General features: G+C 44.6%; 1 protein-coding gene across 1 annotated transcript; it reads left to right on the top strand.

Annotated features, from left to right (window-relative positions):
* Positions 1–4115: 4115 nt before the first annotated feature.
* Positions 4116–22147, top strand: LOC146202411 (uncharacterized). Its single transcript, XM_084584606.1, has 5 exons — positions 4116–4244; positions 14397–14458; positions 17688–17765; positions 20839–20865; positions 22030–22147. The coding sequence occupies exons 1-5, from the start codon at positions 4172–4174 to the stop codon at positions 22084–22086; spliced, it is 297 nt and encodes a 98-aa protein (XP_084440732.1). The 5' UTR covers positions 4116–4171; the 3' UTR covers positions 22087–22147.
* Positions 22148–22554: the final 407 nt, after the last annotated feature.

Genomic DNA, 22554 nt, shown 5'->3' with positions numbered 1-22554 from the left:
TTTTTACGATGTAGCATTGTTCGAGTAAGGAAACATGCGATTAAGGTCATAAGGTGTGGTGTGAAAATTGTCCCACGTGCATGGCTGCGTATTTAGCTGTGTAAATTTCCCATGTGGAGAACTTGCGTATGTCGCGAGATTAAAAGTGAAACACCACCGTCGGCGTTAGCGCATTTCAGGAGCACGTATCTCTGTTAATATTGGCTTAAAACCTCTGCTCATATTTATGAGCATTTCCACCATCGCTCATAAAATTTTGACACGATTTTACAGCATACAAATAAACCCCGAATACCACAATCGTGGGCTCATTCTTGCTTACCTTTCTACATTATAACAGAGCAGAGCGAAAACTAGGAGGTCGCGGCCATTCGCTCGTTCATTGACTGCGGCTGCCCAGACTCGGGTAAGTCATGGCAACGGTCAGCAAGCCAGCTGCGCCATATCAGAAAAGGAGCTCCTGTAGTGGACGTTTCATATTTCACTACCTTTCTGCGGTGAGGAAAAGAAGCTGCCCCCCCCCCCCCCCCCCCCCCAGCAAACCTGGCGCTACAAAAATAGGAAGATTCTTTCGCTCCTCTTCTACATAATTTGTCAATCTTCACGAGTCTGACATCAACGCAAAAGTTAACTGTTTCATGCTGGTTCTAATCATACTTGTTGCTCCGTGCTTTTTTATTTTTAGACCGTTAGCTCTACTGTGCTCATTTGCGAGTTTCGCGTCATTCCTGCACCTATAGTAGCTCATGCGTTCCACAGATGACACCGCGTACTCGTACGCCGCTCGTTGTTTCATCTTGCGCTGCGCAGCAAACATCGTCGTCTCCATCGTCGTGCCCAGGCACGAGAATAATTTGCTATCGTCGCAGCTGATCCTGCCTCGTGTAAAACGGCAACACAAACTCGCCATGTGCAGTAAAAATTGACGTCTTAATCAAGAATTCCGACTCCGAAACACTCACGCTGTGCATTGAACATCGTCGTCTTCGTGCAGTGCGCCGCCTTTGCGTGACCAAGGTAAATAGGCCATGCACATACCACACCTCGCCAAAGACAGAGATTGCAGCCATGCTAGACAGCCTGCTTAGGTTATCTAACAAGGAAAAGCCAGATTTGACCGTTGCCGAGAAGCTTACCAAGCGCGGAAGCGAGCCAAGATCGAAGCGGCAGCAGCGACTGCGGCTTTAACGCTCGTGAAACTTGGTTCAAGGGTAGTTGAACCTCGGCAATATCTTTTTTTTTTTTTTTACTTTTTTTCTACAGTTATACAATCATTACTAGTGTTAAATTCTTGAGCTCCGCATAAGCTCAGTGACCAATCAGCTGACACCGAAAGGTTTGTTTTTCGAATAAACTCGGCCACGTCCTATCCGCATTCTCGATCCGTCTGATTCCCGCATCAGAAGGATCGTAATGAACTCGTGTCAGCTGTGCACGCGGCGCAAAAATGAGCGTTGTGTTTGCAGTAACATCGAGAAACCCCACCTCGCTACAGCCGCCATACTAGCGCTGAAGTTGTGATCGAGTTTTATTTTTTCTTTCGCACCCAAAGTTCTTGCTATGCCCTCGATTGCTGGATATGAAACTCAAACACAGCGGGAAACACCAGCCACGTCAGAGACCTTGATCGTCAGCCACATACACTGCGGTCTCCGGCTGGTGTGCGTGTGCCGAGTAATAAGCTCACAGCTGTTTCTATTCCCCAGAGCACGTTTGCAGGAGAATGCAGCGTTCACTGAACACGAACGAATGAATCCTCGACATGACCGAGTATATCAGGACTCTAGCGTGTAAAAGCCAGTCCCTATGGTTTCCTGCCTATTTGCAAGAGGAATTCAGTTTTCGTTGCAAGGGGCGGCTAGATGAGTTTGCAAGGTTTGCGGATTAAGTGGGCACTGGTGTCCCACGAACATAATAGCTGGAAACCAGTCGGAAATTCTTTTGCCCAACAATGAACATAAATATGGAGAGAGATTATATTATGACGACTGTTTTTTGTCTTAACCGATTGCACATTTGTCACTACATCAAACAGCGAGTTTCACTCAAAGGCAGAAACGCGAAGAAAATAGAAAAAAAGTCGACGTATGGTCTAACAAAATGGACGAAGCGCTGACAACACATTCACATGAGAGAAGACACGGACAAGCGCTCTTTCTTCAGCTATAGTTTAGTTTTGAAGCATTTGTTTTATCTCCGAAATTAAGCAATTCAGCTGGGAAGTCCATGCTCTGAATGCTTGCGATCTTTGCCAATCCGGGTGGGTGGGGGGCATTTTGGTTCATGGAAGCGTTAAAAAGAAAAATGAAAGCGAATCGCACGCGCTCAATAACTGATCGATTCCCGTTAATGATGAATAAACATACTATTAAACGATTTCTCTGTGTCAGCCCGTGTGCACATGCAGGAGGCGGGCCATCGTCGGCGAAAAAATCACGCGTGTTGCGAGTTAGCACAGGCCATAAATAAACGATCCCGATTGCATAGTGACAGACAATCCTTCAGAGCGAAAGAAGGGGGACAGAGAGCGGGCGAAAAGCAAGTACACTCGTGCGTCATAATGGATTCGCGTAATATCAACCCACCCCACCCGTAGAAAGACGCTTTCACTAATAGCAAGTGGCCTCGCATCGACCCGCCATTAATATACATTGGTCCTCCGACTCGCGAACGCACAAAGATGCCACACTGGATCGATGCCCAATCGGAGTAGCTCAGACTTCGAGTGCTCATTTTTTTTTCGTGTTTTTATTGCTAAGTTGTGACTGGCCGTACCGATCGAGTGAGCTTTTAAAAAGAAACTGACAGCTTGGGGACCAGAGTCTAGACCCTGACATGTAATTTTCGACATGCAAAATACGAATACGTCAAGCGAACAATAGACGCTTGTTCATCGTCCAAGTGTTTGCACAGCGCGAAACAGTTGAAAACAAAGCCGGCACGGCACATAGCGAAATAACGTCGAGAGGTTTGCCCTACTCTCTCTCTCTCTCTCTCTCTCTCTCTCTCTCTTATTTTTTCTCTTCCGTGGCCCTGAATTAGCAGCGTGCGTATGCAAGAAAGAGTCAAAAGTGGACAGTCTGCATGCTTCGTCTTCGGTGCCACCACTTCCTTCAAGAGCGCGGCCGTCTTTCCCAGAACGCCGGGTATTATTCGCCACAATGCATCCCAAGCTAGCATCTAGCATCGCGACACAGAAGAAACAGAAGAAAGAGTGATAAGGTGAGGAGCAAACAGATAAGATAAAACCAGCGGAGATCGCCGGTGGTGGCATCAAGCTCCCTTTCAATATGCGCACAGCATTTGCCGAGCTGCATAAGCTATGCTCTGCGTCGTCGTCATCATCATCGTCATCAGCTGGACTAAACCCACTGCGAAGGCCTCTGCCTTTTTCCTCCAATTAACCCGATCCCGTGCTAGCTGCATCCACTTGGCCCCTTCGACCTTCTTAACCTCATCTACCCATCTAATTTTCTGCTGCCTCCTGCTGCGCTTTCCTTCCCTTGGAATACAGTTGGTACGGAGAATGGTAGGTGCAACGTTAAGAGATATCCGCACGCCTCATATCTCGTAACGTTGCACCTACCATTTTCCGTTCCATAGCTTTCTGCGCGCGTGCGTGCGAGCGAGCGTCCAGCGGGCTTGCTTCCTCTAGCCATTCATTGGAAGTGCTCGAGCGCGGAGCAGCGACGCCAGAGGCATCTTATCCACATCTCGCGCACGGTTTGTTTTCACACGCACTCTTACGTCTGTTTTGCCCAGCTTCTCCCTTGCCTAACAAAGTGAGTGCGTACATGGGCGCGCGCGGTAAAGTTTGCCCCTCCATGATTAGTGAACCCTCTCCCTTTGTATCTTGCCTCCTTACCCGTTACACTCTTCGTGGCCAGACGAACTTGACACTCTTGACCATCTCCGTGCATTCGCGCCAGGACAGCGAGCGAAAACAAAAAGAAAAGAAAGCAGGAAGAAAGGAGGATAAAAATAGAAGGAGAAAACAGGAGCGCTAACAGGACGAAGCGGCGACCGTGGCCTTGCTCCGTCACAGCGGCGTCTTCTTTCTCGGGGCAGCATATAAAAAAGGCCGCTAGCCAAGCGAAGCGCACAGCACAATTCGCTACCAACCAAAGCACGCCTCACCTTTTTCACTTGTGTTCTCCACACTCCAGGCACCATGAAGGCGTCACTCTTCATCGCGTCCGCTCTGCTGCTGGCCACCTTCGCCAACGCTGGAAAGTTCCTGTGCAGTAAGTGGAACGGCCCGAATTTAGGGAACCGCCAGGTTTTTTTTTTTTTTCTTTGTTGCCCTTCACTGATCACTCCCTGCCACCATCTCGGAAGAGTGGCCAATGAACGCTCATTCCGATTTTGACGACGGGGCTATCGCGACCCAGAGACGCCTCACGAAAGGGGGAGATCTCCCATGGAAAAATGGAGAGACTTCCTCCTCACGAACGCATCTTAATATCATCTCCGCAAGATAGCTTCAAAGCGTGAAGACTGTCAGATGGGTTAATATGACACTCCATAACCGAATACTCGTGCACCGGTTCCCCCAAAGGTGTCGACGCTTCGAATGGGGAAGTTCACGGACACTTTTCAATAATCTCACAGTGGCAGATTCAATACTCGCGTGACGTGCTGGCGAGAGCTGAATGATAGATGAAAAACAAAGTCACCGAAAGTAAAGCCCGCGAAGTATTTTGTAGCATACGACGACGCACAGCAGGATATGCCCGTAAACAGAGGAAATTTTAGATCTCGCCTTTCGTAACGTCATCATCAAGCTTCTCCGCGTACTTATCCGGCATTGGGGAGAAGCCGAAATCTTATTCGGCGATAACGTTACCATTTCACATGCTTCCGCAAGAGCAAAAAGAACCTTAGCATGCTTTACGCACAGGCTTCGTGCACTCGATCATGGAATTGTCTAAAACCAGTTAAACTTTTCTTTAAGGTATTCATGCTGTTCGCCCCTTCACACGTATTCGGGCCTTAATAGGAAGCTGAAACATTTTTGGCGGTAACTCAACGCGATTCAAGAATCGAAACGTACCAAGTCTGCTAATTTTTTTCTTTCCTCCACTGACGTTTCAAACGGGAGTGTTGTCGTCTATTAAAGCCCCCAAAATTGTTGTCACTTTTTCTCACATCGTCAAAGCGAGCAGGAAAGCTTGGTGGTAACTTCACAGACTGGAAGTTTATGGATTTCCAGGGTGTCGCCAATGTACCGCAGTGCGTCGTCGCTTGATTCCAAACAACGCTCCAACTTCGCTGGCATTGCTCTTTTTTCTTTTCTTTTTTTCAACCAAGCGCTCCTGAGCAGAAAATGCACATCCATCATAGATTACGTCCCAATGAGCCTCTTTCCCCTTTCCCCTCCCCCCCGCACCCAGGCCCAGCACTCCGCGCACGGAGAAAAAGCCTGGATGCCGCTTAGCCTTCCTTTTTTTAAACGCCACCACAAAAATACTTCGTGTGTGTTTCCTTCTTTTTTTTTTGTCCTTGTCTTCTTTGCGCTACGTTTCCTAAAATGAAAATGGACTTCGCTTGCTTCGGTCACAATTTTTGCCCACTCTATCCTTTTCAGTTCGTTTTCTGAAACTTCTTCGGTTGCCCATTCCAAGGAACGCACTCGTCTGTAGTCTATGGAGCATGCAAAAGTCCGTGATTGTGCATGAATGCTAAAATTATGATAAAGTGGTATTCTTTGCTCAAAACGGCAACTTTATTAAAGTGCATATACGCCATTGCATTGGTTCTATTTTAATTTAATTTTTTTCCATAAATAAACACATCTGCTCCGAAGCAGACGAAGCACGCGGCGCAAGGAACTCTACTGCAGCATGTATGCTACCATCATATTGCCAAAAAAAAAAAAAAAAAAAACAAAAACAAAAAATCACATCATCGTCTGCCCTTCTTTGCAGACGCTTCGAAAGGAAGTGAAGGAGCTTTGACTTTCGCGGCAAGCGAGGGGAAAAAGTGTGACAGATTTCAAAGGATTGGCTCCTCTTACCAGTTGTGTCAGGGGGAAAGAATAAGTATACTTGGTTGCCGTGAACGCATGCGCTGGGTAGGTCGGTTCTTGGTGCGCCATAGAGGCTTCAAGAGCCAGGGGCGTTGGGAATCATCGTGTGAATAAAGCTGGCAGCAGCTGATTCTTTCCCATTTCCTTTCCCTCTGGCAGCTTTTCTGGCATCTCATTACGACGCGCAATGCCAATAACACCCATACCCCGACTGCCTTTTGGAAAACGGGGGGCGGCGCGGAGGCTGCTTGTTATGGACAACTTAGAGAGATAGACGTGAGCCAAGTATTGCGAACTTTTGGACTAGCGTCAACGTATGGTGGCAAAGGAACGATTTGCACGCGCTCCGAGAGATCCAAATTGTTCAAGGTCAAGGCCAGCGTATTTTCGGCATCCACCTGCCCGCTTCCGCTGACGGGTGGTTCGAGGAAACAAATGAGCACTTCGATTTAGTCCTTGTTGTGGATGTTTCTAAACTCGACGCATCGACCGTCTCCCCTCTGCATAAGGAAACATCAGGTGTTGCATTAATTAGTCCATGTATCTGCCTCAACGGAGTACGACGGGAGCCTTCCCCCCCTACACCCCCCCCCCTTTGTCTTATGCCCCTGTAAAAGGCACAGCGCTTTTTTTCCCAGCAACTTAACGAAAACGAGCGCGTAGTTTCTGCTCGAATAGGGCCCTGTAGCTTTAGTACTAGGAAAGGTAGGAATAAGCACCGCAAGTCATTGATTTGCAGTTTCAGTGTGTGTTTGAAGAGTGAAAGCCTAAACAAATTCGGCCAGGTCTCGTTTCCCGCGAGGTATACAATCAATGCCTGACATGCGCAGATGAGACATGAACAGTCGATGCAACGACACGTATGAATGCTCGGACAAGTTGGACTTTGTCCTCTTTTCTACCCTTTCCAGCCTACGACACTGGTAATCATCTATTGGCGCCGAAGTCTAAACACAAAGCGACCAGAGATGTAGTGTATGTGTGCAGGTTGAGAAAGAGAAAAGACTAATAAAGTAAACAGTTAAGAGTGTGTGTTTACACGACTACGAAAAGGCACTGAATAATTTTTTTTTATTATCACACCAAACGAAATGATATAAAAGCCTCAATCGGGTATGTCGAGCTTTCCTCTTTTCCTCTTTTCACGTAGTCGCCATGACAAGTCACGAATTCCTGCTAGCGTATCCTTCTCACCAGCAACCTGCCATTAAAACCATCTCTAGAATGAATGTCTCGCAAACCATTGTTCCACTTCATGAATGACGACACCGGTTTTGCGAGGGACTTGTGTGCAGCTTGAAAATTGCTTTTTCACATCAAAATGACGTCATATGAAGAGCGATACGATCACCGTAGACAAGGCCCTCATTTTCGCCTTCAAAATGTATTTGCTTGACACATTCATTCTTCAAAAGAAGTAACATGATAATGCCTGAGCTTCATTATAACGGGGGTTCTTTCTTATATGGTCCAAAATTTTAAGATAGAGGTAACTATATATGCGGCTATATCAGGAGCTACGGCGGGCACCTGGTAATTACGTAGCTATTTAACTGAATACAATAATTAACTTTTTCTTTTTCGTTTTAGGGTTACGTTGTATTTGCGGAATTGGAGCTCTTCCTCGAAACACTATAGCCATGAAAATCAATTTTCTTCAAAAAATTGTAGCGCATGTAAAAAGGTCCACAAATGCGCCTGATTAGGCGCATTCACACAGGAGCATTCACGCAGACGGGTGCACGGTGTTTCTTTGTCGATTTCGTTTCGACCGTAGCCTCGCTGATAGCCGCCGCACCGGTACCCAATGCGCGCAGACGTTTTGCTCGCAGTCCCGCCTGATAGCATGCATTGACCGAGCGATCTACGCCGGACGCGCCGCTAGCGCTGCGTTATTGGGTCCAACCGCCATTCAGTGCCACATTTGTGGGCCTTCTCACGCGGGCTACAATTTTTTTCAATAAAATCTTTTTTTTTTTCGCTGCTATAATATTTGAAGGACGAGTCCCAATTCTGCGAATACAATATGCACATAATATAAAAAATTAAATGGTAACGTATTTAGTTAATTAGCGTACTAATTGAAGTCTTCTGCGTCTTACCTGGTGTCCGCAGCAGCCCCCCCCCCCCCAAAAAAAAAAAAAAAAATCCCCGGGGCTAAAATTTATTAAAAGACAATTACACATTTTTTTTTTAAATTTTGGGCCTCTTAAAGAAAAAAAAACTGCATCGTCATTCATGTAGATACTGATACCTATAAAATCCTGGACGGAAACAATTAGTTGAGTGCTCAAACGTACAAGTGACGAATTGATTACGCTGGAAAAGTTATATCTTGGTAGCTCAGTAGCTTCATGTTGATTACTGACCTCTTCATCCTGATAACAAGTCATGCTTTTGTTTTTGGCCTCAGTGACCATGCATGCAACGTTCCAGTCCCGTCTTCTGCGTACTAAAAACATGAAGAAAACCATAACCAGTTATCATAAAAGTGACTACGAAGCTATCACCAATGAAACTGCAGCTTTTAGTCCCTGGCTCCTTGGGGATCTTTCAACGTTTTCCGTCTAATGATCTGGTCAATGTTTAAACCTAAAACACGTCAACTTACGGACACAGACATTTGTACAATCAAAGTATCTGAAAGTTCTTCTCCTCGTGATTCGACGCACCTCCAAAGCGCCCTCGTAATAAAATCACGTCTATTTACACAGCTAAACTTACTATAGTGGAGGCGTTTGGCCGAAATATTTTATGCCTGAAAAAAAAATATATATTTGAATCACTATCAGCGAAAGCCAAACGTAAATTCTATTCATTAACTTTGCCCGAAATTATCCACCCTAATCCACAAAATATTTTGTAATGTTATTAACCTGAATTATTCGAAACCTTTGTACTTGCTTGACGCACTCAACTTTCATATGCCTGATTACGAAAGAACAGTATGGTTAAACCATATGTGAAGAAGTTCCGATTATGCGGACAGATGGCTGAGAAAGAGGAAGTGCTTTCGCGGACTAGCTGTCTACAAGCTAAGCCACCATCGCTCCAATCCTGCTCACTACCAGTGCCCGCTACCAGTGGCTGGATCCCCGCTTAACATGTACTTTCTCCGCGGTATTTAGTATTTACAAATGAACCAGATGACGATACGCCTGTAGTTAGTTACTCGAACCACCCCACAATCCCTGACACTAAACGCTCGAGCCACCATCGCATTTTGAAGCTCATCGAGTCGCTTAAGCCCACGTCATCAGGTGACAGATAGAATTCCAAAATACTATAGAACGCTAAGAATGTCGCGAGTGCGATTATATCTTGCGTATTTCAGCACTCCCCTCAATCAGGAGTGGTGGCGGTTGATTGGAAAGCGCGCAAAATTACCTCGGTCCCAAAGAAAGGTCCGTCTTTCCTCGTGTCAAAGCTACCGTCCTGTCTCGCTCACTCACTAGTGTTGTCTCGAAGTTAATGAAACATGTAATCTACTCCAGCCCAATTAAAGTTCAAAGATCTTCCAAGGTTTTTCATCCTAGCCAACAGGATTTTTTTTAGTCTGTCCTGCGAAACCAAACTATTGCTATTTTTTTAATGACATAAGCTGTTCCATTGATATTAACATTATTGTGGCAAAATGTTCATTGACATCGAGAAAGCATTCGACAGGTTAGCCACAGGCTTTTTTCTTTTTTTTTTTTCAGAACTTTCGTGCTTAAATATTAACCCTTCAGTTCTAACTTAGATTTATTCCCTTATCACTAACTGTCAACAGTTCGTATACGCCAATAAGTGTTCATCTTAAATGCCCTGTGTCGTCTCCGGAGTGATTCAAGGTACTATCGTTGGCGTCTTCCTCATCTGCATTAAGGACTTGTCGAATGACGTATAGTCTAGCATTCGTGTGTTCGTAGATGATCGACTGCGTAATCTATCACCCCATTCCTTGTACTACCGACATAACCGCATTACAAAATGATCTAAATCACATTGAATCCTGGTCTAGCAAATGGTTGATGACTACGAATACTAATAAAACATTCGCCATATCCTTCCATCGAAAACGCTCCTACCCACCACACAATTAAGCTATTCTTGGCACAGTAAACTTTGCACTCCCTCATGAAAAAACCTAGGCATAAACATAATCCCTGGCCTTTCGTGTCTGACCACATCCCGACAATCACAAACGAGCTAACCGACGACTTGGATTCCTTCGCCGTCATTGAAAAATTGCCTCCCCCTCTGTATAACTTGATTATGCGAAAGCGTTTGACTGCGTGGATCACAGCAGATTGTGGCAAGCTCTCCAAGAGATGGGAGTTCCAAATCACCTCATCTGTCTCGTCAGGAACCTGTATGAAGGGTAAGAGGCCACAGTCAGAACTGGGCATGGCCTTACTGATTGGTTTCCGATCGAGAAATGAGTGAGACAAGGTTGCATACTGTCGCCCTGCCTATTTAACCTATATGCTGAGTGCATCATGAGAAAGGCCGGTCTGGACGAGTCTTCAGCTGGAGTGAAGATTGCTGAGAAACGTATCAATAACCTTAGATATGGGGATGATACCCCTTTAATGGCAGAAAGTGAAGTGGAACTCAAGAGACTTCTGATGCGCGTACAAGAAGAGCGTATGAAGTTTGGGCTTAAACTGAACATAAAAAAGACAAAGATCATGGCGTCTTGCCCTATCAAGTCCTGGAGCATCAAGGGACAAGAAGTGGAAGCTGTGACAGATTTTCTCTTCTTGGGCTCCAAGATTACCCCGGAAGGAGACTGCAGCCATGAAATTAGGAGACTCCTGCTTCTGGGAAAGAGAGCCATGGTTAGTCTTGACCGCCTAGTAAAGAGCAGAGACATTAGTCTGCCAACCAAGATCAGTATAACTCGTGCTATGGTCTTTCCAGTTGTGATGTATGGATGGGAGAGTTGGACTGTGAAGAAGGCTGACCGCCGAAGAATTGACGTGTTTGAATTGTGGTGCTGGCGGAGACCCTTGAGAGTTCCTTGGACTGCCAGAAGATCAAATCAGTCGATATTGTCGACCACAAACACAGACTGCTCATTGGAGGGTCAAATTCTAAAGTTAAAGCTCAGCTACTTTGGTCAACTGATGAGAAGAGAGGAGTCGCTGGAGAAATATTTGATGTTGGGAAAGGTTGAGGGTCACCGAAGAAGGGGTAGGCAGCGAACGCGATGGTTAGATGGCATCCTCGAGGCACTGCAGATGAAGTTATGTGATGTTAGGAAGATAGTGAGAGACCGGAAAGCGTGGCGTGATATGGTCCATAGGGTCACGAAGAGTCGGACACGACTGAACGACTGAACTGAACTGACTGTGTAACTTATTTCCTATTTGACCTCGTTCGACAAAAATAAAGCACGCATGCGCTGTTTTAGATCCGCAGCAAGCATTCTTAGCTAATACTTTCCAATCGGTACAATATCGAGCCGACAGGTTTGTTTACTTAATACTGCTATTTCACAAGTGTATCTAATGTAAAGTATGAAGCTTACACTACTCGTTCATCGGCGTAAAAATTTCAGGCTTCGTCTTTTTCATAAATTTTATAATTCAGAGTTATCCAAATCTGTTACCATACCCTCTCGTCGAACTTCGCAATGTGTCATCCACAAGAGACGTTTTTACCCGCCGTCTGCCCATACTACTGCGCTTTTGTTTTTTAATTTTTCATTCAGGCTGCAAAAAAATACAAAAATAAACCTAGACTAATATTTCCCCTGATACCGCGTTCCGATCCAATTTGGAATGTTTTAAAAGATTCGCAGAGAAAATAATTTATTGATTTTACAACTAATTGACTACTTTGATATAACACCACCATTCCTCATGAATATAATGCCTCACACCTGATGTCTTTGAGATGCATTCTAAATAAATAAATCAATACATTGAAATACAGGACAGAGCCAAATTTATGACGACCCCCCCCCCCCCCCCCCCTTCCCCTCTTTTTATGTTAGCTGGTGAAGTTCTCATGATACATGCTATGCTCCACTGATCCGAAAAAGGTACTCTAAAAAAGCGACGCTGCAGTTTTGTAGTACAACCCACAACACAGCACCAGAAGTTGGATTGAAATCTGGCGCTCCTCTCGAAAGATAGCGTTTTAAAGTTCAGCTATTACTCGTTCTTATATTTACCTTGTGCGATTTAATCATTGACATTTATGTTGATTAAACCGCACAAGGTAAATATAAGAACGGGTAATAGCTGATCTTTAAAACACTATTTTTCGGTTGGAGCGTCAGATTTCAATCTAACTTCTGGTGCTGTGTTATGGGTTGTACTACAAAACTGCAGCGTCACTTTTTTATAGTACCTTTTTTGCATCAGTGGAGCATGGCATGAATCATGAGAACTTCACCAACATTATATATATATATATATATATATATATATATATGACATTCATATATATATATATATATATATATATATATATATATATATATATATATATATATATAGCATAAGTAAATAGACGTACTTGGTTGCTAGAGGTTACATAAAAGTGAAAAATTGCTTCATACTGTTTCCAAGTTTATTTGTAGTCGACGTTTCGGCAGGAGCCCTGCCTTTCTCAAGACTGATGGTACATGATTCTTGTTTGTCTTCTTATAGGGTTGGCCAGAGGTGATACAAACAATATGGGCACACACAGGTGAGTCAGCTGGACACGCACAACACACACATACACGCACAGCTGCGGAGAGCAGGCTAGGCCCAATGGGCCATCAACCCAAGGCACCAGTCAAACTAACAGTTCTTCAGGGGGGATTCAATAATACACGGGAGCGGGAGCAGCGTGAGTCATACTTTATTTATAAGTTTAGGACAATTAATACTGGGATAAATGAAAACATTGGGGCAATGTCGTCCTTACGAGCTCTGCAAGCTTAATGCTATACATATATATCAATCATTATCCCTTTACAGTTTTTCCTCGGTTTTTTTTTTTTTTTTTCCGCTTCTTTGATACCCTCCACATCCCACTTCTCGTAAAAACCTTCTTCATGCTTGGCGCTCACATCTTTTAGCGAAAACCTCAAAGTATTTCACCATTCTACTCACTTCTTTTTTTTTTTTTTATTATTCTTTCTTTGAGGTTCATCTCCCGTCGCAAGTTGCTCGAACTTTACTCGCCGCTGTCAGGTTATTCTAACCAGCAGTGTCCACCTGGATTTTTTCATCACGCTGGGCGCTCCCAGTGAGAACAAGAAAAATAATTTTCTCACCACCTGCAGCAAACACGTTCCCCCACCTGTTTTCTTCTTTTGCTTAGCCCTCACACCTGTTAGCGAAAACCTCAAAGTATTTCACCATTCTACTGTCCCACATATTTACTTACTTCTTTTTTTTTTTTTTTTCTTTCTTTGAGGTTCATCTCCCGTCGCAAGTTGCTCGAACTTTACTCGCCGCTGTCAGGTTCTTCTAACCAGCAGTGTCCACCTGGTTTTCTCATCACGCTGGGCGCTCCCATCTTTTAGTGAGAACAAGAAAAATAATTTTCTCACCACCTGCAGCAAACACCTTCCCCCACCTGTTTTCGTCTTTTTTTTTTTTCCCTTCCAAGGTTGTTCCGCGGTTGCCTGTATTGTGTCTTGTACTGTATACAGATGACTCGCGGCGGCCGGTGTCTTGGGTTGATGGCCCATTGGGCCTAGCCTGCTCTCCGCAGCTGTGTGTGTATGTGTGTGTTGTGCGTGTCCAGCTGACTCACCTGTGTGTGCCCATATTGTTTGTATCACCTCTGGCCAACCCTATAAGAAGACAAACAAGAATCATGTACCATCAGTCTTGAGAAAGGCAGGGCTCCTGCCGAAACGTCGACTACAAATAAACTTGGAAACAGTATGAAGCAATTTTTCACTTTTATATATATATATATATATATATATATATATATATATGACATTCATGTTGAACCCAGCCGGGGTAGCGCAGCGGTTACGGCGTTCGAATACTAGCTGTTCCGAAGGATGCGGGTTCGAATCCCGGCCTCGGCGGCCGCTTTTCGATGGAGGCAAAAAGCAAGGCGCCCGTGTGCTGTGCGATGTCCGTGCACGTTAAAAAACCTCAGGTGGTCGATATTTCCGGAGTGCTCCACTACGGCGTCTCTCATTGCCTGAGCTGCTTTGGGACGCTAAACCCCATAAACCAACCAACTATTTATGTTGTTCATACCATACCTTACTGTTGTGACTGGTTAAGGCAACTTGACTGAGAAGAAGGATCCAATATGGAAGTATTCTTTTTACTGTGCATATAATTCAGCAGCAGAAAATAACTAGAAACTTTCGCAAAATATCTTAGCCGTGCTGATAATGATGACGATTTCTTCGCAGGGATTCCGGAGGACAAGGTGGTACCAGCGATCGAGTGCCTTCAGCAGAACGTGAGCCCCGATGTAAGAAAAATTTTCCTCTTTGCAGCTTTGCTGCGACGATGACTCATCCGAGATATCGGTATCTTTCTTTCTGAACTGGGTTTACCTGCGGGGCCTTTTCTCCACAAGCGCACGTTTCTTTCTAGCTCGCCTTTGTCTAGCAGCATTTATGATCGGACATAGGATGGTTGCAGTAACAACAGCGTGGCTTAGCCGGGCGAAATTAGATTCCCAACAGAACGGCAACACACATTATATTAGTATACTGGCCACTGGATTGTACAGGCCTTTTTACCAACGTTTATCCTAGAGTTGGCAATAGCTTCAGTAAACTAACACCCGCTGTAAAGATGTATAATGAAGACTGGGAGAAGGTGCTCACACTCATTAAATGAGTGTGAGCACCCTCCCCTCTGCGTGGCTCCGCCCACTGCCATGGCATGCACGTGAAGAATCATAATGATGCTTCGGATAGTGCGAGAAGACAGAGATCGGGAGGAGACAGGAGGCAAGCACAGTTTGGTGTGTCACTATATAGCTGACGTATTTCGCGGTCGCAGTAGACAATGCAACAGCTAATGGGACTCAACAAAAATGATAGGGGACGCTTAAGTTCTGCTTTAAAGTTAGGTCGCGACAGCGTAGGCTACCAGCCCACATATAAAAGCAGTATGAGCATGCCTCCGTGGCCTGTAGGGGCAACGTGAATGCAAAGATCCAGGCAGGCTGATTTTGATATCGCCTCCCCATATGAAAGAAGATCCCAAGCTGGTGGTTTCTGCAAAACTTAACTTCAGGCGAACCCTACGTTCCGGCAGTGCTCGGTCATGTCGGCTACCATCTGCCAGCGTTACAACGTTGCCAGGTTCAGCTTCAAATGGTGCCCTGTTCAGATCCATACATTCTTAGCACCCTCCGCTGCGTCAGAGTTCTTCGTGTAGCCACTCTCATATTTATGGTTTACGCTGCGGGTCCTCATGATTGCGAGAGAGCTCAGACTTACAGCATGAAACTCGGGGTAGTTTCTCAAATCAGGCTTGCAGTTTCTGGACCCTCAGTTACAAATCCGTACTCTGCAATGTGAAGGAAATTCACTTCGTAGTCTGCGGTCCGGTGTAGCTGTATATTCAAGAACCGATGTTCATTCTTCATTGGAGGGTCCGTCAGCCCTGCCCGTTGCACCTCAGGCTGTTTCGAGACAACGAAGTGTCTGCTTGGTGAATCCCTTATGTGAATCGCTGAAAAACAAACTCTGCTGTGCTGCAGAGCACTGCAACCATCTTTCGCTGATGGAGAGTGACATCATCAGACAGAGTCCGCATAGCTGTCAGCCCTGAAGGTTCGCCAGCCACTGTTTCTATCGTGAAGGCGTCGTATTTTCATCACTTTCTCGACAAGTCACTTTTAGTGCACACGTCCTTGCCCGATGTCCCTTCTACTGTGTTCCCCTTTTTACTCTCTCCCTTCTACACGACCTCCTCCCTTTCCCTCGATATGCAGGACAGCCATCTGGTATACCGTTCGGCTTAACCTCTTGTCTTGCATGTATCTCCGTATCTTTCTATTCCATAATTTTTAGGAGATTTTCACATATTGCTTTCGACTGTGCCACCGCGGCTCCATTACTCGTTATTACTTATAGATAAGCACGAAAGTAAATCGTCAAGTTTTGTTATTCGCAGTCAAATCTCTGAAGGCACTTTATTAAAGGCATCGTAAGTGTAGTTTTTTTTACAGTCAATTTCGATAAAATTTCTCTAGATAAACTACCTAGAGAAATTATGGAAGTTTATTGTATTGAGACGTATGGTCACACACCAGTCGTCCATACCAGTAGTAGTGTCGAAGAAGAAACTAGACTTTTAAACACTGCCTATGTCGGCTGATAAGTTTTTGATGTAAACCTAGTGCATGTTCTTTGTGCAAATGTTGGGTGTGAACACATGAGTGTTGTTGCTTTGCTATACGTATAGGTACTATAGTTTCGGGCGTGTATGCATGTTTTCTTTATTTCTTTTTGTATTCTTGTTTATTTTTGTAATTTTTTATGTGACATAATTGTGGCATGTTGTGACATCATTCTCTTTTTCTGGTTTTCTATATATGTTGTTCTCTTCCTGGTGTCGGATGAAGTTGAAGTGAGCGCTTGTTGGGTACATTTGTGACTTCTATTGTCGTTTGGTGCCGTCATACTTAGGTACAGCCATAGGTCTGTTTTTATCGCCATTCAAAACTGTTTAATACAATGTCAACGCCTGCCTTGCTAATGTGCTTTCAATTTTTCATCAGTAGCTACAAATCTCACAGTATTCGCCTCCCGCGTGCGTCATGATTTGTCCTTTTAAGTTTCGCTGTTTTGTATTTTATTTTCTTTCTCTGTTCCAAGCGATCATTTTATTTTTTGCCTGCACCTCAATTCTTGGCCGATCTCCTCTGTGTGGGTATGTGCCATCAATTTAGAGGAGAACAACAACTCTCTGTATCTGTGCTTTTTTGCGCTCTTGAGGGTGCTGGGGTCTACGCAACATAAGTGTTTTGCAGCCAAGAATTCTTCCATTGCAAAGCGGTTCAGTGACTTTAAGAAAGAAAGAGGGCTTCATAACGAGCTTTCACTCTTTTTACCGGCTTGTGAGAACCGTGGTTTGCCTACCAAAAAACACTGTACAGTCGTGAGCAAAAGTGGTATACAATACTCAGCCAGTGACAGAGCTCGGGAAAACAGCATTGAACTGCCATCTATCGGCAGCGTAAGGGAAAGCGACATCGACACATGCATGTGGATAAAATGGGGCACCGCATTATTGTCTCGATTTTAGATAGCTGTTGCTAGATGAAGTTAGGATGCAGTATTCTCGAGCTACGCCACATACTGAGTGTTGTATATCACTTTTGATCAGGACTGTACATCAGGAATGCAGCAAGCATCATTGCATGGTGCCGAGCAGAATCCTTTATTTCGCATGACTGTTCTTGGTGTGCTCTGGCTGGCGTGCATTCAGCTGCAGAACAGTTCGCAGCGCTGCAGGAGCATTTACCTGCAAGATTACTATCTCATTATGCCATTTACCTCTGCACTTTTTTTTTTCAGTTTGCCGCGCAGAATACTGGTAGCAAATTATCAGCACTGTTCCACGAAGTGTTTTCAGTACTTACTTTTGCAAGTTTGGGTGCAAATGCATACCGTCTATAAGGCGCCATTATGCCACACGTCTAATAGAACTGTTTCTGAGCAAGGTGTTCTCGCCCACAGCTCGCTGCCTACCTTGGAAGGCTGCCAGAGAAGGGTGCCAGTTTTGTCCGAAACGCTTGCAAGTCAGGCACCGACATCGTAAGTGCATCATTTGTACTTTTTCAGCTTTTTCAGGTTTATCGGAGTTATAGTTTCTGTACCACTGAGTGAGTGAGTGAGTGAGTGAGTGAGTGAGTGAGTGAGTGAGTGAGTGAGTGAGTGAGTGAGTGAGTGAGTGAGTGAGTGAGTGAGTGAGTGAGTGAGCTAGAGAGAGAGAGAGGGAGCGTTAAAGAGCACTATATTCACCGGCGACATTTTTTTTTCTTCAAATTCGGACTGCGTAAAATGTCTTATGTTTTCACGTAAGGCATATTCCAGAATTCCTTCCCGATAATTTAAGTGCAAAAATGAATTGTTATATAGAGAATACATCTTCACTTTATTTTAATAAGTATTTGCAGTCAAATTAGCGCGAAGTGCGAAAAAAAAAAGAAAACAAAACCTTAATGTTTCAGAACGCGGTTCCACTCGATTATTGCTCACAGGGCTGATTTCTTTATCATCTGAATAATTCCGATTTTATCCCAAACTGCAACTTAAAAAAGGTGCAGTTTTTCAGTAAACAAGATGAAGGCATTTCACGGGAGCAAGAGGATGTCGCTTGCTTTCCTAGAGCGGCGCTTTCATATAGCTGATAATTATTTTAGACCTCTTTTAACGTGGTTGTTATCCACGGCATATATTAGGCCGTGGATGAATTCAAGAAGTACTTCTTAAAACGTAGGGAAGTACATAAGCTCTGCCTTAAGGGTATCAAGTGTAGCGACCTGTGGCCCTCATTAATTGCATGCATACTCATTATCATGCAGTCGTAATAAAGACGAATTTTTACATGCCTGCTAAGGTGGTTCAATGATTAGTACGCGGATTCGATTCCAGCCGCGACTGCCGCTTTTAGGAGGAGTCAACAAGCAAGGTGCCTGTGTATATACTCTGCAATATCGATATACGTTAAGGAACCCCAGATTGTGGAAATTTCCGGCGCACTCCACTGCTGCGTCCCTCATCGCCCGAGTCGCTTTGGAACGTTCTACATCACGCAACCATACCACTTTTTGTGAAAGCCCATGTATACTCAACATGCATGTTAACCCCGCTTGTTCTTAAACTGTAGAAATGTGCCCAGCATGTTTCAGATATTGTGGCTAACGCATACGCACACAGGAGAGGTGACATGACATACGCTAACAAGTGCCTTCGCAATTCCTGGCGTGGCCTAGGGCGTAGCACCTCTGCATTCCATACCAGAGATGATAAGACATCATAAGATCATAAGACCCTCATAAAACATCGCTATAAAAAAGCAAGAACCCGTAATACGGGCCCCTGAATTTTGTTTTTTCACATCAAGCGTTCCCCACGCTCACAATGTCCTATATACTCCCAGGCTGTTTGGCATTTGAAATGGCCGTTGCATGCTGAATGACAAAGGCTAGTAAATGCGTGTAAATACACTCAAGCGCTGTTCACGAGGCTAGCATTAGGCGCGAAGTCACCGTAATGATAATATAAGAAATACTTTACGGGGCGAACACGTTTTTGAAACCAATGAGCCGGAATAGAGAATTTTGTCGCGAACAATGAAGTACGCTAATTGTTGCCTGCCTTAGCTGAAAATATAACCCAAAGAATACCCCAAATTATGTAAACCTTCGCTGAAAGCCCGATTTCTAGCTACATTTCAAGAGCAAGCATAGGGCCTAGTTTCCATCTCCCGAATTTATAAACTGAAACGTAGCACCAGGAAACGGAGGGCCGTATCCGTACATTGCAACCGCATTAATACTATCGCGTACTTGTCATGCTTATTTGGTAGCAGAAACTATACGCTTACTTTATGCAGTTTAGCTAAGCCTAGCCAGTTCTGTGAAACTGCCTTACGAGATGCATTGGCAGTGTTTGTACTCGCAGGAAGGCCCGAGCTTATCTCGCATGTCCATACATCAGCGTTTTTCACTTAGGTACCACCGCTATTGCTAGTTTGTTTGTTTGTTTTTTACTCTATGCATTATGCCGGCGAACAGCAATTTGCAAAAAACTGCTTAAAGATACAATTTAAAAAATTCGACGACACTTTGGCGACTAAAGTGATGAAAAGCGAAAGCCTGAGTGCTGCATTCTGCTAAGTGATTTTACCGGGTATGCAGCATTAATTACTATTTAATGTGTTTAATTACGCAACTGTCGCTGATTAGTAATTAATAATTGATCAGCCATTAATTAGTAATTAATTAATGGCTTTATACGGCCATATGGCCGTATAAAGCGACATAACTATAATTAATTGAATACGCAACTGCCACTATTCAGTAATTACATGATCATTAGCAATTGATTAGCCATCAGTATTTGTACCTAATTAATTGTGTATTAATTAGTAATGAAGCATTTTTTGGCGTATGACCTTATAAGGCACGCATTCGCGCATACTGTTGTTCGAGGTGCGCGGCATTAATTAGTAATTCATTAGCTTATTAAGCAACTGTCACTGTTTATTAATTAGCGATTAATTAGTAATTATTATTCAATGTTCAGTAATTAAGAAATTATTATTGATTTATTGCGTAACTACTACTCATGGGTAATTATTAATTAACTAGATATAATTCGTAATTAATCATTGATTGGCATATGCCCATATAAGGCATGCATTCGCGTATACTGTGGTGGCGCTCTATGATTGGTCGAGACCTCCATGACGTCATCTCGTCTCGACCAAACAGAGCCGCCGCAAAAGCGTGGCACTTTTTCTGACAACGATGAGGCTATAAAGGCTTTGCCCCCTCAAAAGACCCCTGCACCCCCCCCCCCCCCCTCCCCAGGGAGTGGCGTGGACCAATTCTCGTGAATAATCCCCTCGGGCAAGCTAGTGTAACAATTTGTGCGGCGCAACCAACGTGTCATGAGCGTCGGTAGACACAATAGGCTGCAGGACCTCCTTCGACTGGCATCTGCCGCTTTTCTCTTGAGCTATATCCGACTGCAGCGTGCATAAAAAGACACGGTCAATCCATACTGTATGGCGAGAAATGTTTGCTATATACTTCAAGACACAACGAGTACGTGACTAAAGTGTTCGTTTCCCTGCTCTTTTTTTTTTTTTTTTTTTCAGGATGACATTATGCGCCTGCTGTGGTCGGTAAGCATTTTATTTTTCTCGTTGTCTGCGGTAGTGACAAGGAGATCGAAAGCGCGATGCGACCAACCGTGACTGCGCAGTGGTCATTCAAAAACCCCACGCCAACCGCGTAGGATACGACGCGAATATTGCATGTAACTTCTAAGGCATAGCGAGCAACCTCTGAGACCAGGCAACATTCCCGAGTCAGACAGTCCCCTTCTCATATTTTATTTAGTTTTACTTTCTAACATAATTGCCAATTCACGATGAGACGTGTTATACGCGACAGCTAAGAACACACGCTTCTTGCAGCGATGACCATTCCATGAAAGCAAGCTTTCCGGGCTAAATACCTAATTGGTACAAAATAAAAAAAAATGAAGAAAAAAAATCGGCGGGGACAGGAATTACTTTGGACAACGTGCCCGTCAACCAATATCGACCAGCGTCAAGATAATCGCGCTCAGAAATGCATCATTCACATTAAGGCACGTTTGGCTGCAGAAACTTCTCAGAAGCTGCATCAGATTTCCGCGTTCGCTGTCTGTCCTCAGTTGAAGACAGTGTAGTATTTGCGTTCAGGAATGACAGCGTCGCTGCATGTTTATATGTTCAGCACAGACGTAATCAGACCAGTAAGTTTCAAGCCCAGCTTGCCTCAGGCAAGATGTAATGGATTGAGTTGTCACCATAAAAATTCCGGAAAACTATTATTTTCGGCGTACTTTCGTAGGAAGGAACCACGCTGGTGAAACAGCCATTCCACAGAGCAGCTGCACGGTCTGTAGTAATTTAAGGGTGACCGCTTTGGGCCCGAATAGATTCAAGCGCTCCGCCGCAGGTTAGTCAGACAACCAAGGTAAACAAACGCAAAACTATGAAGCTCGCCCTTCAGATAATCTCTGCGTCGTGCCTTTCACTGCAAGAAAAGCGATCTTTGAAATCCTAGAGGACTGTTCGAAAAGACCATCAATCAGTGACCATCTATGCCACATTTGGCTCCACAATCACTTCGTCGAGCTCGCTGTATTCACTGCCCCTAAACAGGCCGAACCTAATGCCGAGAGGGTCGGCGACATAAACACGATGCGTGCAGAACCTCGCTCACTTGCATGCAGCGCGACAGCCCGAACTCTCACTCTGCTCTGCCGTGAAGTGTGAATGCGGTTTCTCTTCCTACAGGAGGAATACCTGAAGGAGCTCGTCAAAGCTGACAAGATTTGTGAGGCCAAGTTCTGAGTGAGATGCCGGACGTCTGAGTGTGCGCGTGTGTACAGCAAATGCAATAAAATATAGGGGAAGTATTTCGCCTCTCTTTATATATAAGTAGGAATTTCCTTCGTGGTTGTGTGAGAAGACACAGCAACCGACTCCCAAGGCAAGCAAACGCTGCCATCTGCAAGCACTCGCGGCGTCTTATTTTGTTAACCTTCGTATTTACTCAGACTGTGAAGCAGTCTTACCTTCAAAAACACAAGCCACATTCCTTGCAACACCGATTTGACCACACACGGACCGCTGAGGCCACCTCCCCCTGTGCTCGTTCGTTTTCCTTTGTATTTTTCTCTCTAGGGTGCCCCCAGTCTACAACCTCAATTTCCTCCCACTCAGCCCCCCTTCTCGTTCTTTTTTTCTTTTTTTAGGAACGTTTTTCCACCTGCCCATATTGTTTTGTTTCTTTTGTAGTTCTCACTACTTAAGAAGGGA

The sequence above is a fragment of the Amblyomma maculatum genome, chromosome 1 (assembly GCF_055883805.1).
Source record: "Amblyomma maculatum isolate TAMU_Amacu chromosome 1, ASM5588380v1, whole genome shotgun sequence".
Classification (NCBI taxonomy): Eukaryota; Metazoa; Arthropoda; class Arachnida; order Ixodida; family Ixodidae; genus Amblyomma; species Amblyomma maculatum.
Note: the sequence above shows the minus strand (reverse complement) of the source record. Positions and strands in the feature narration are given on the sequence as shown.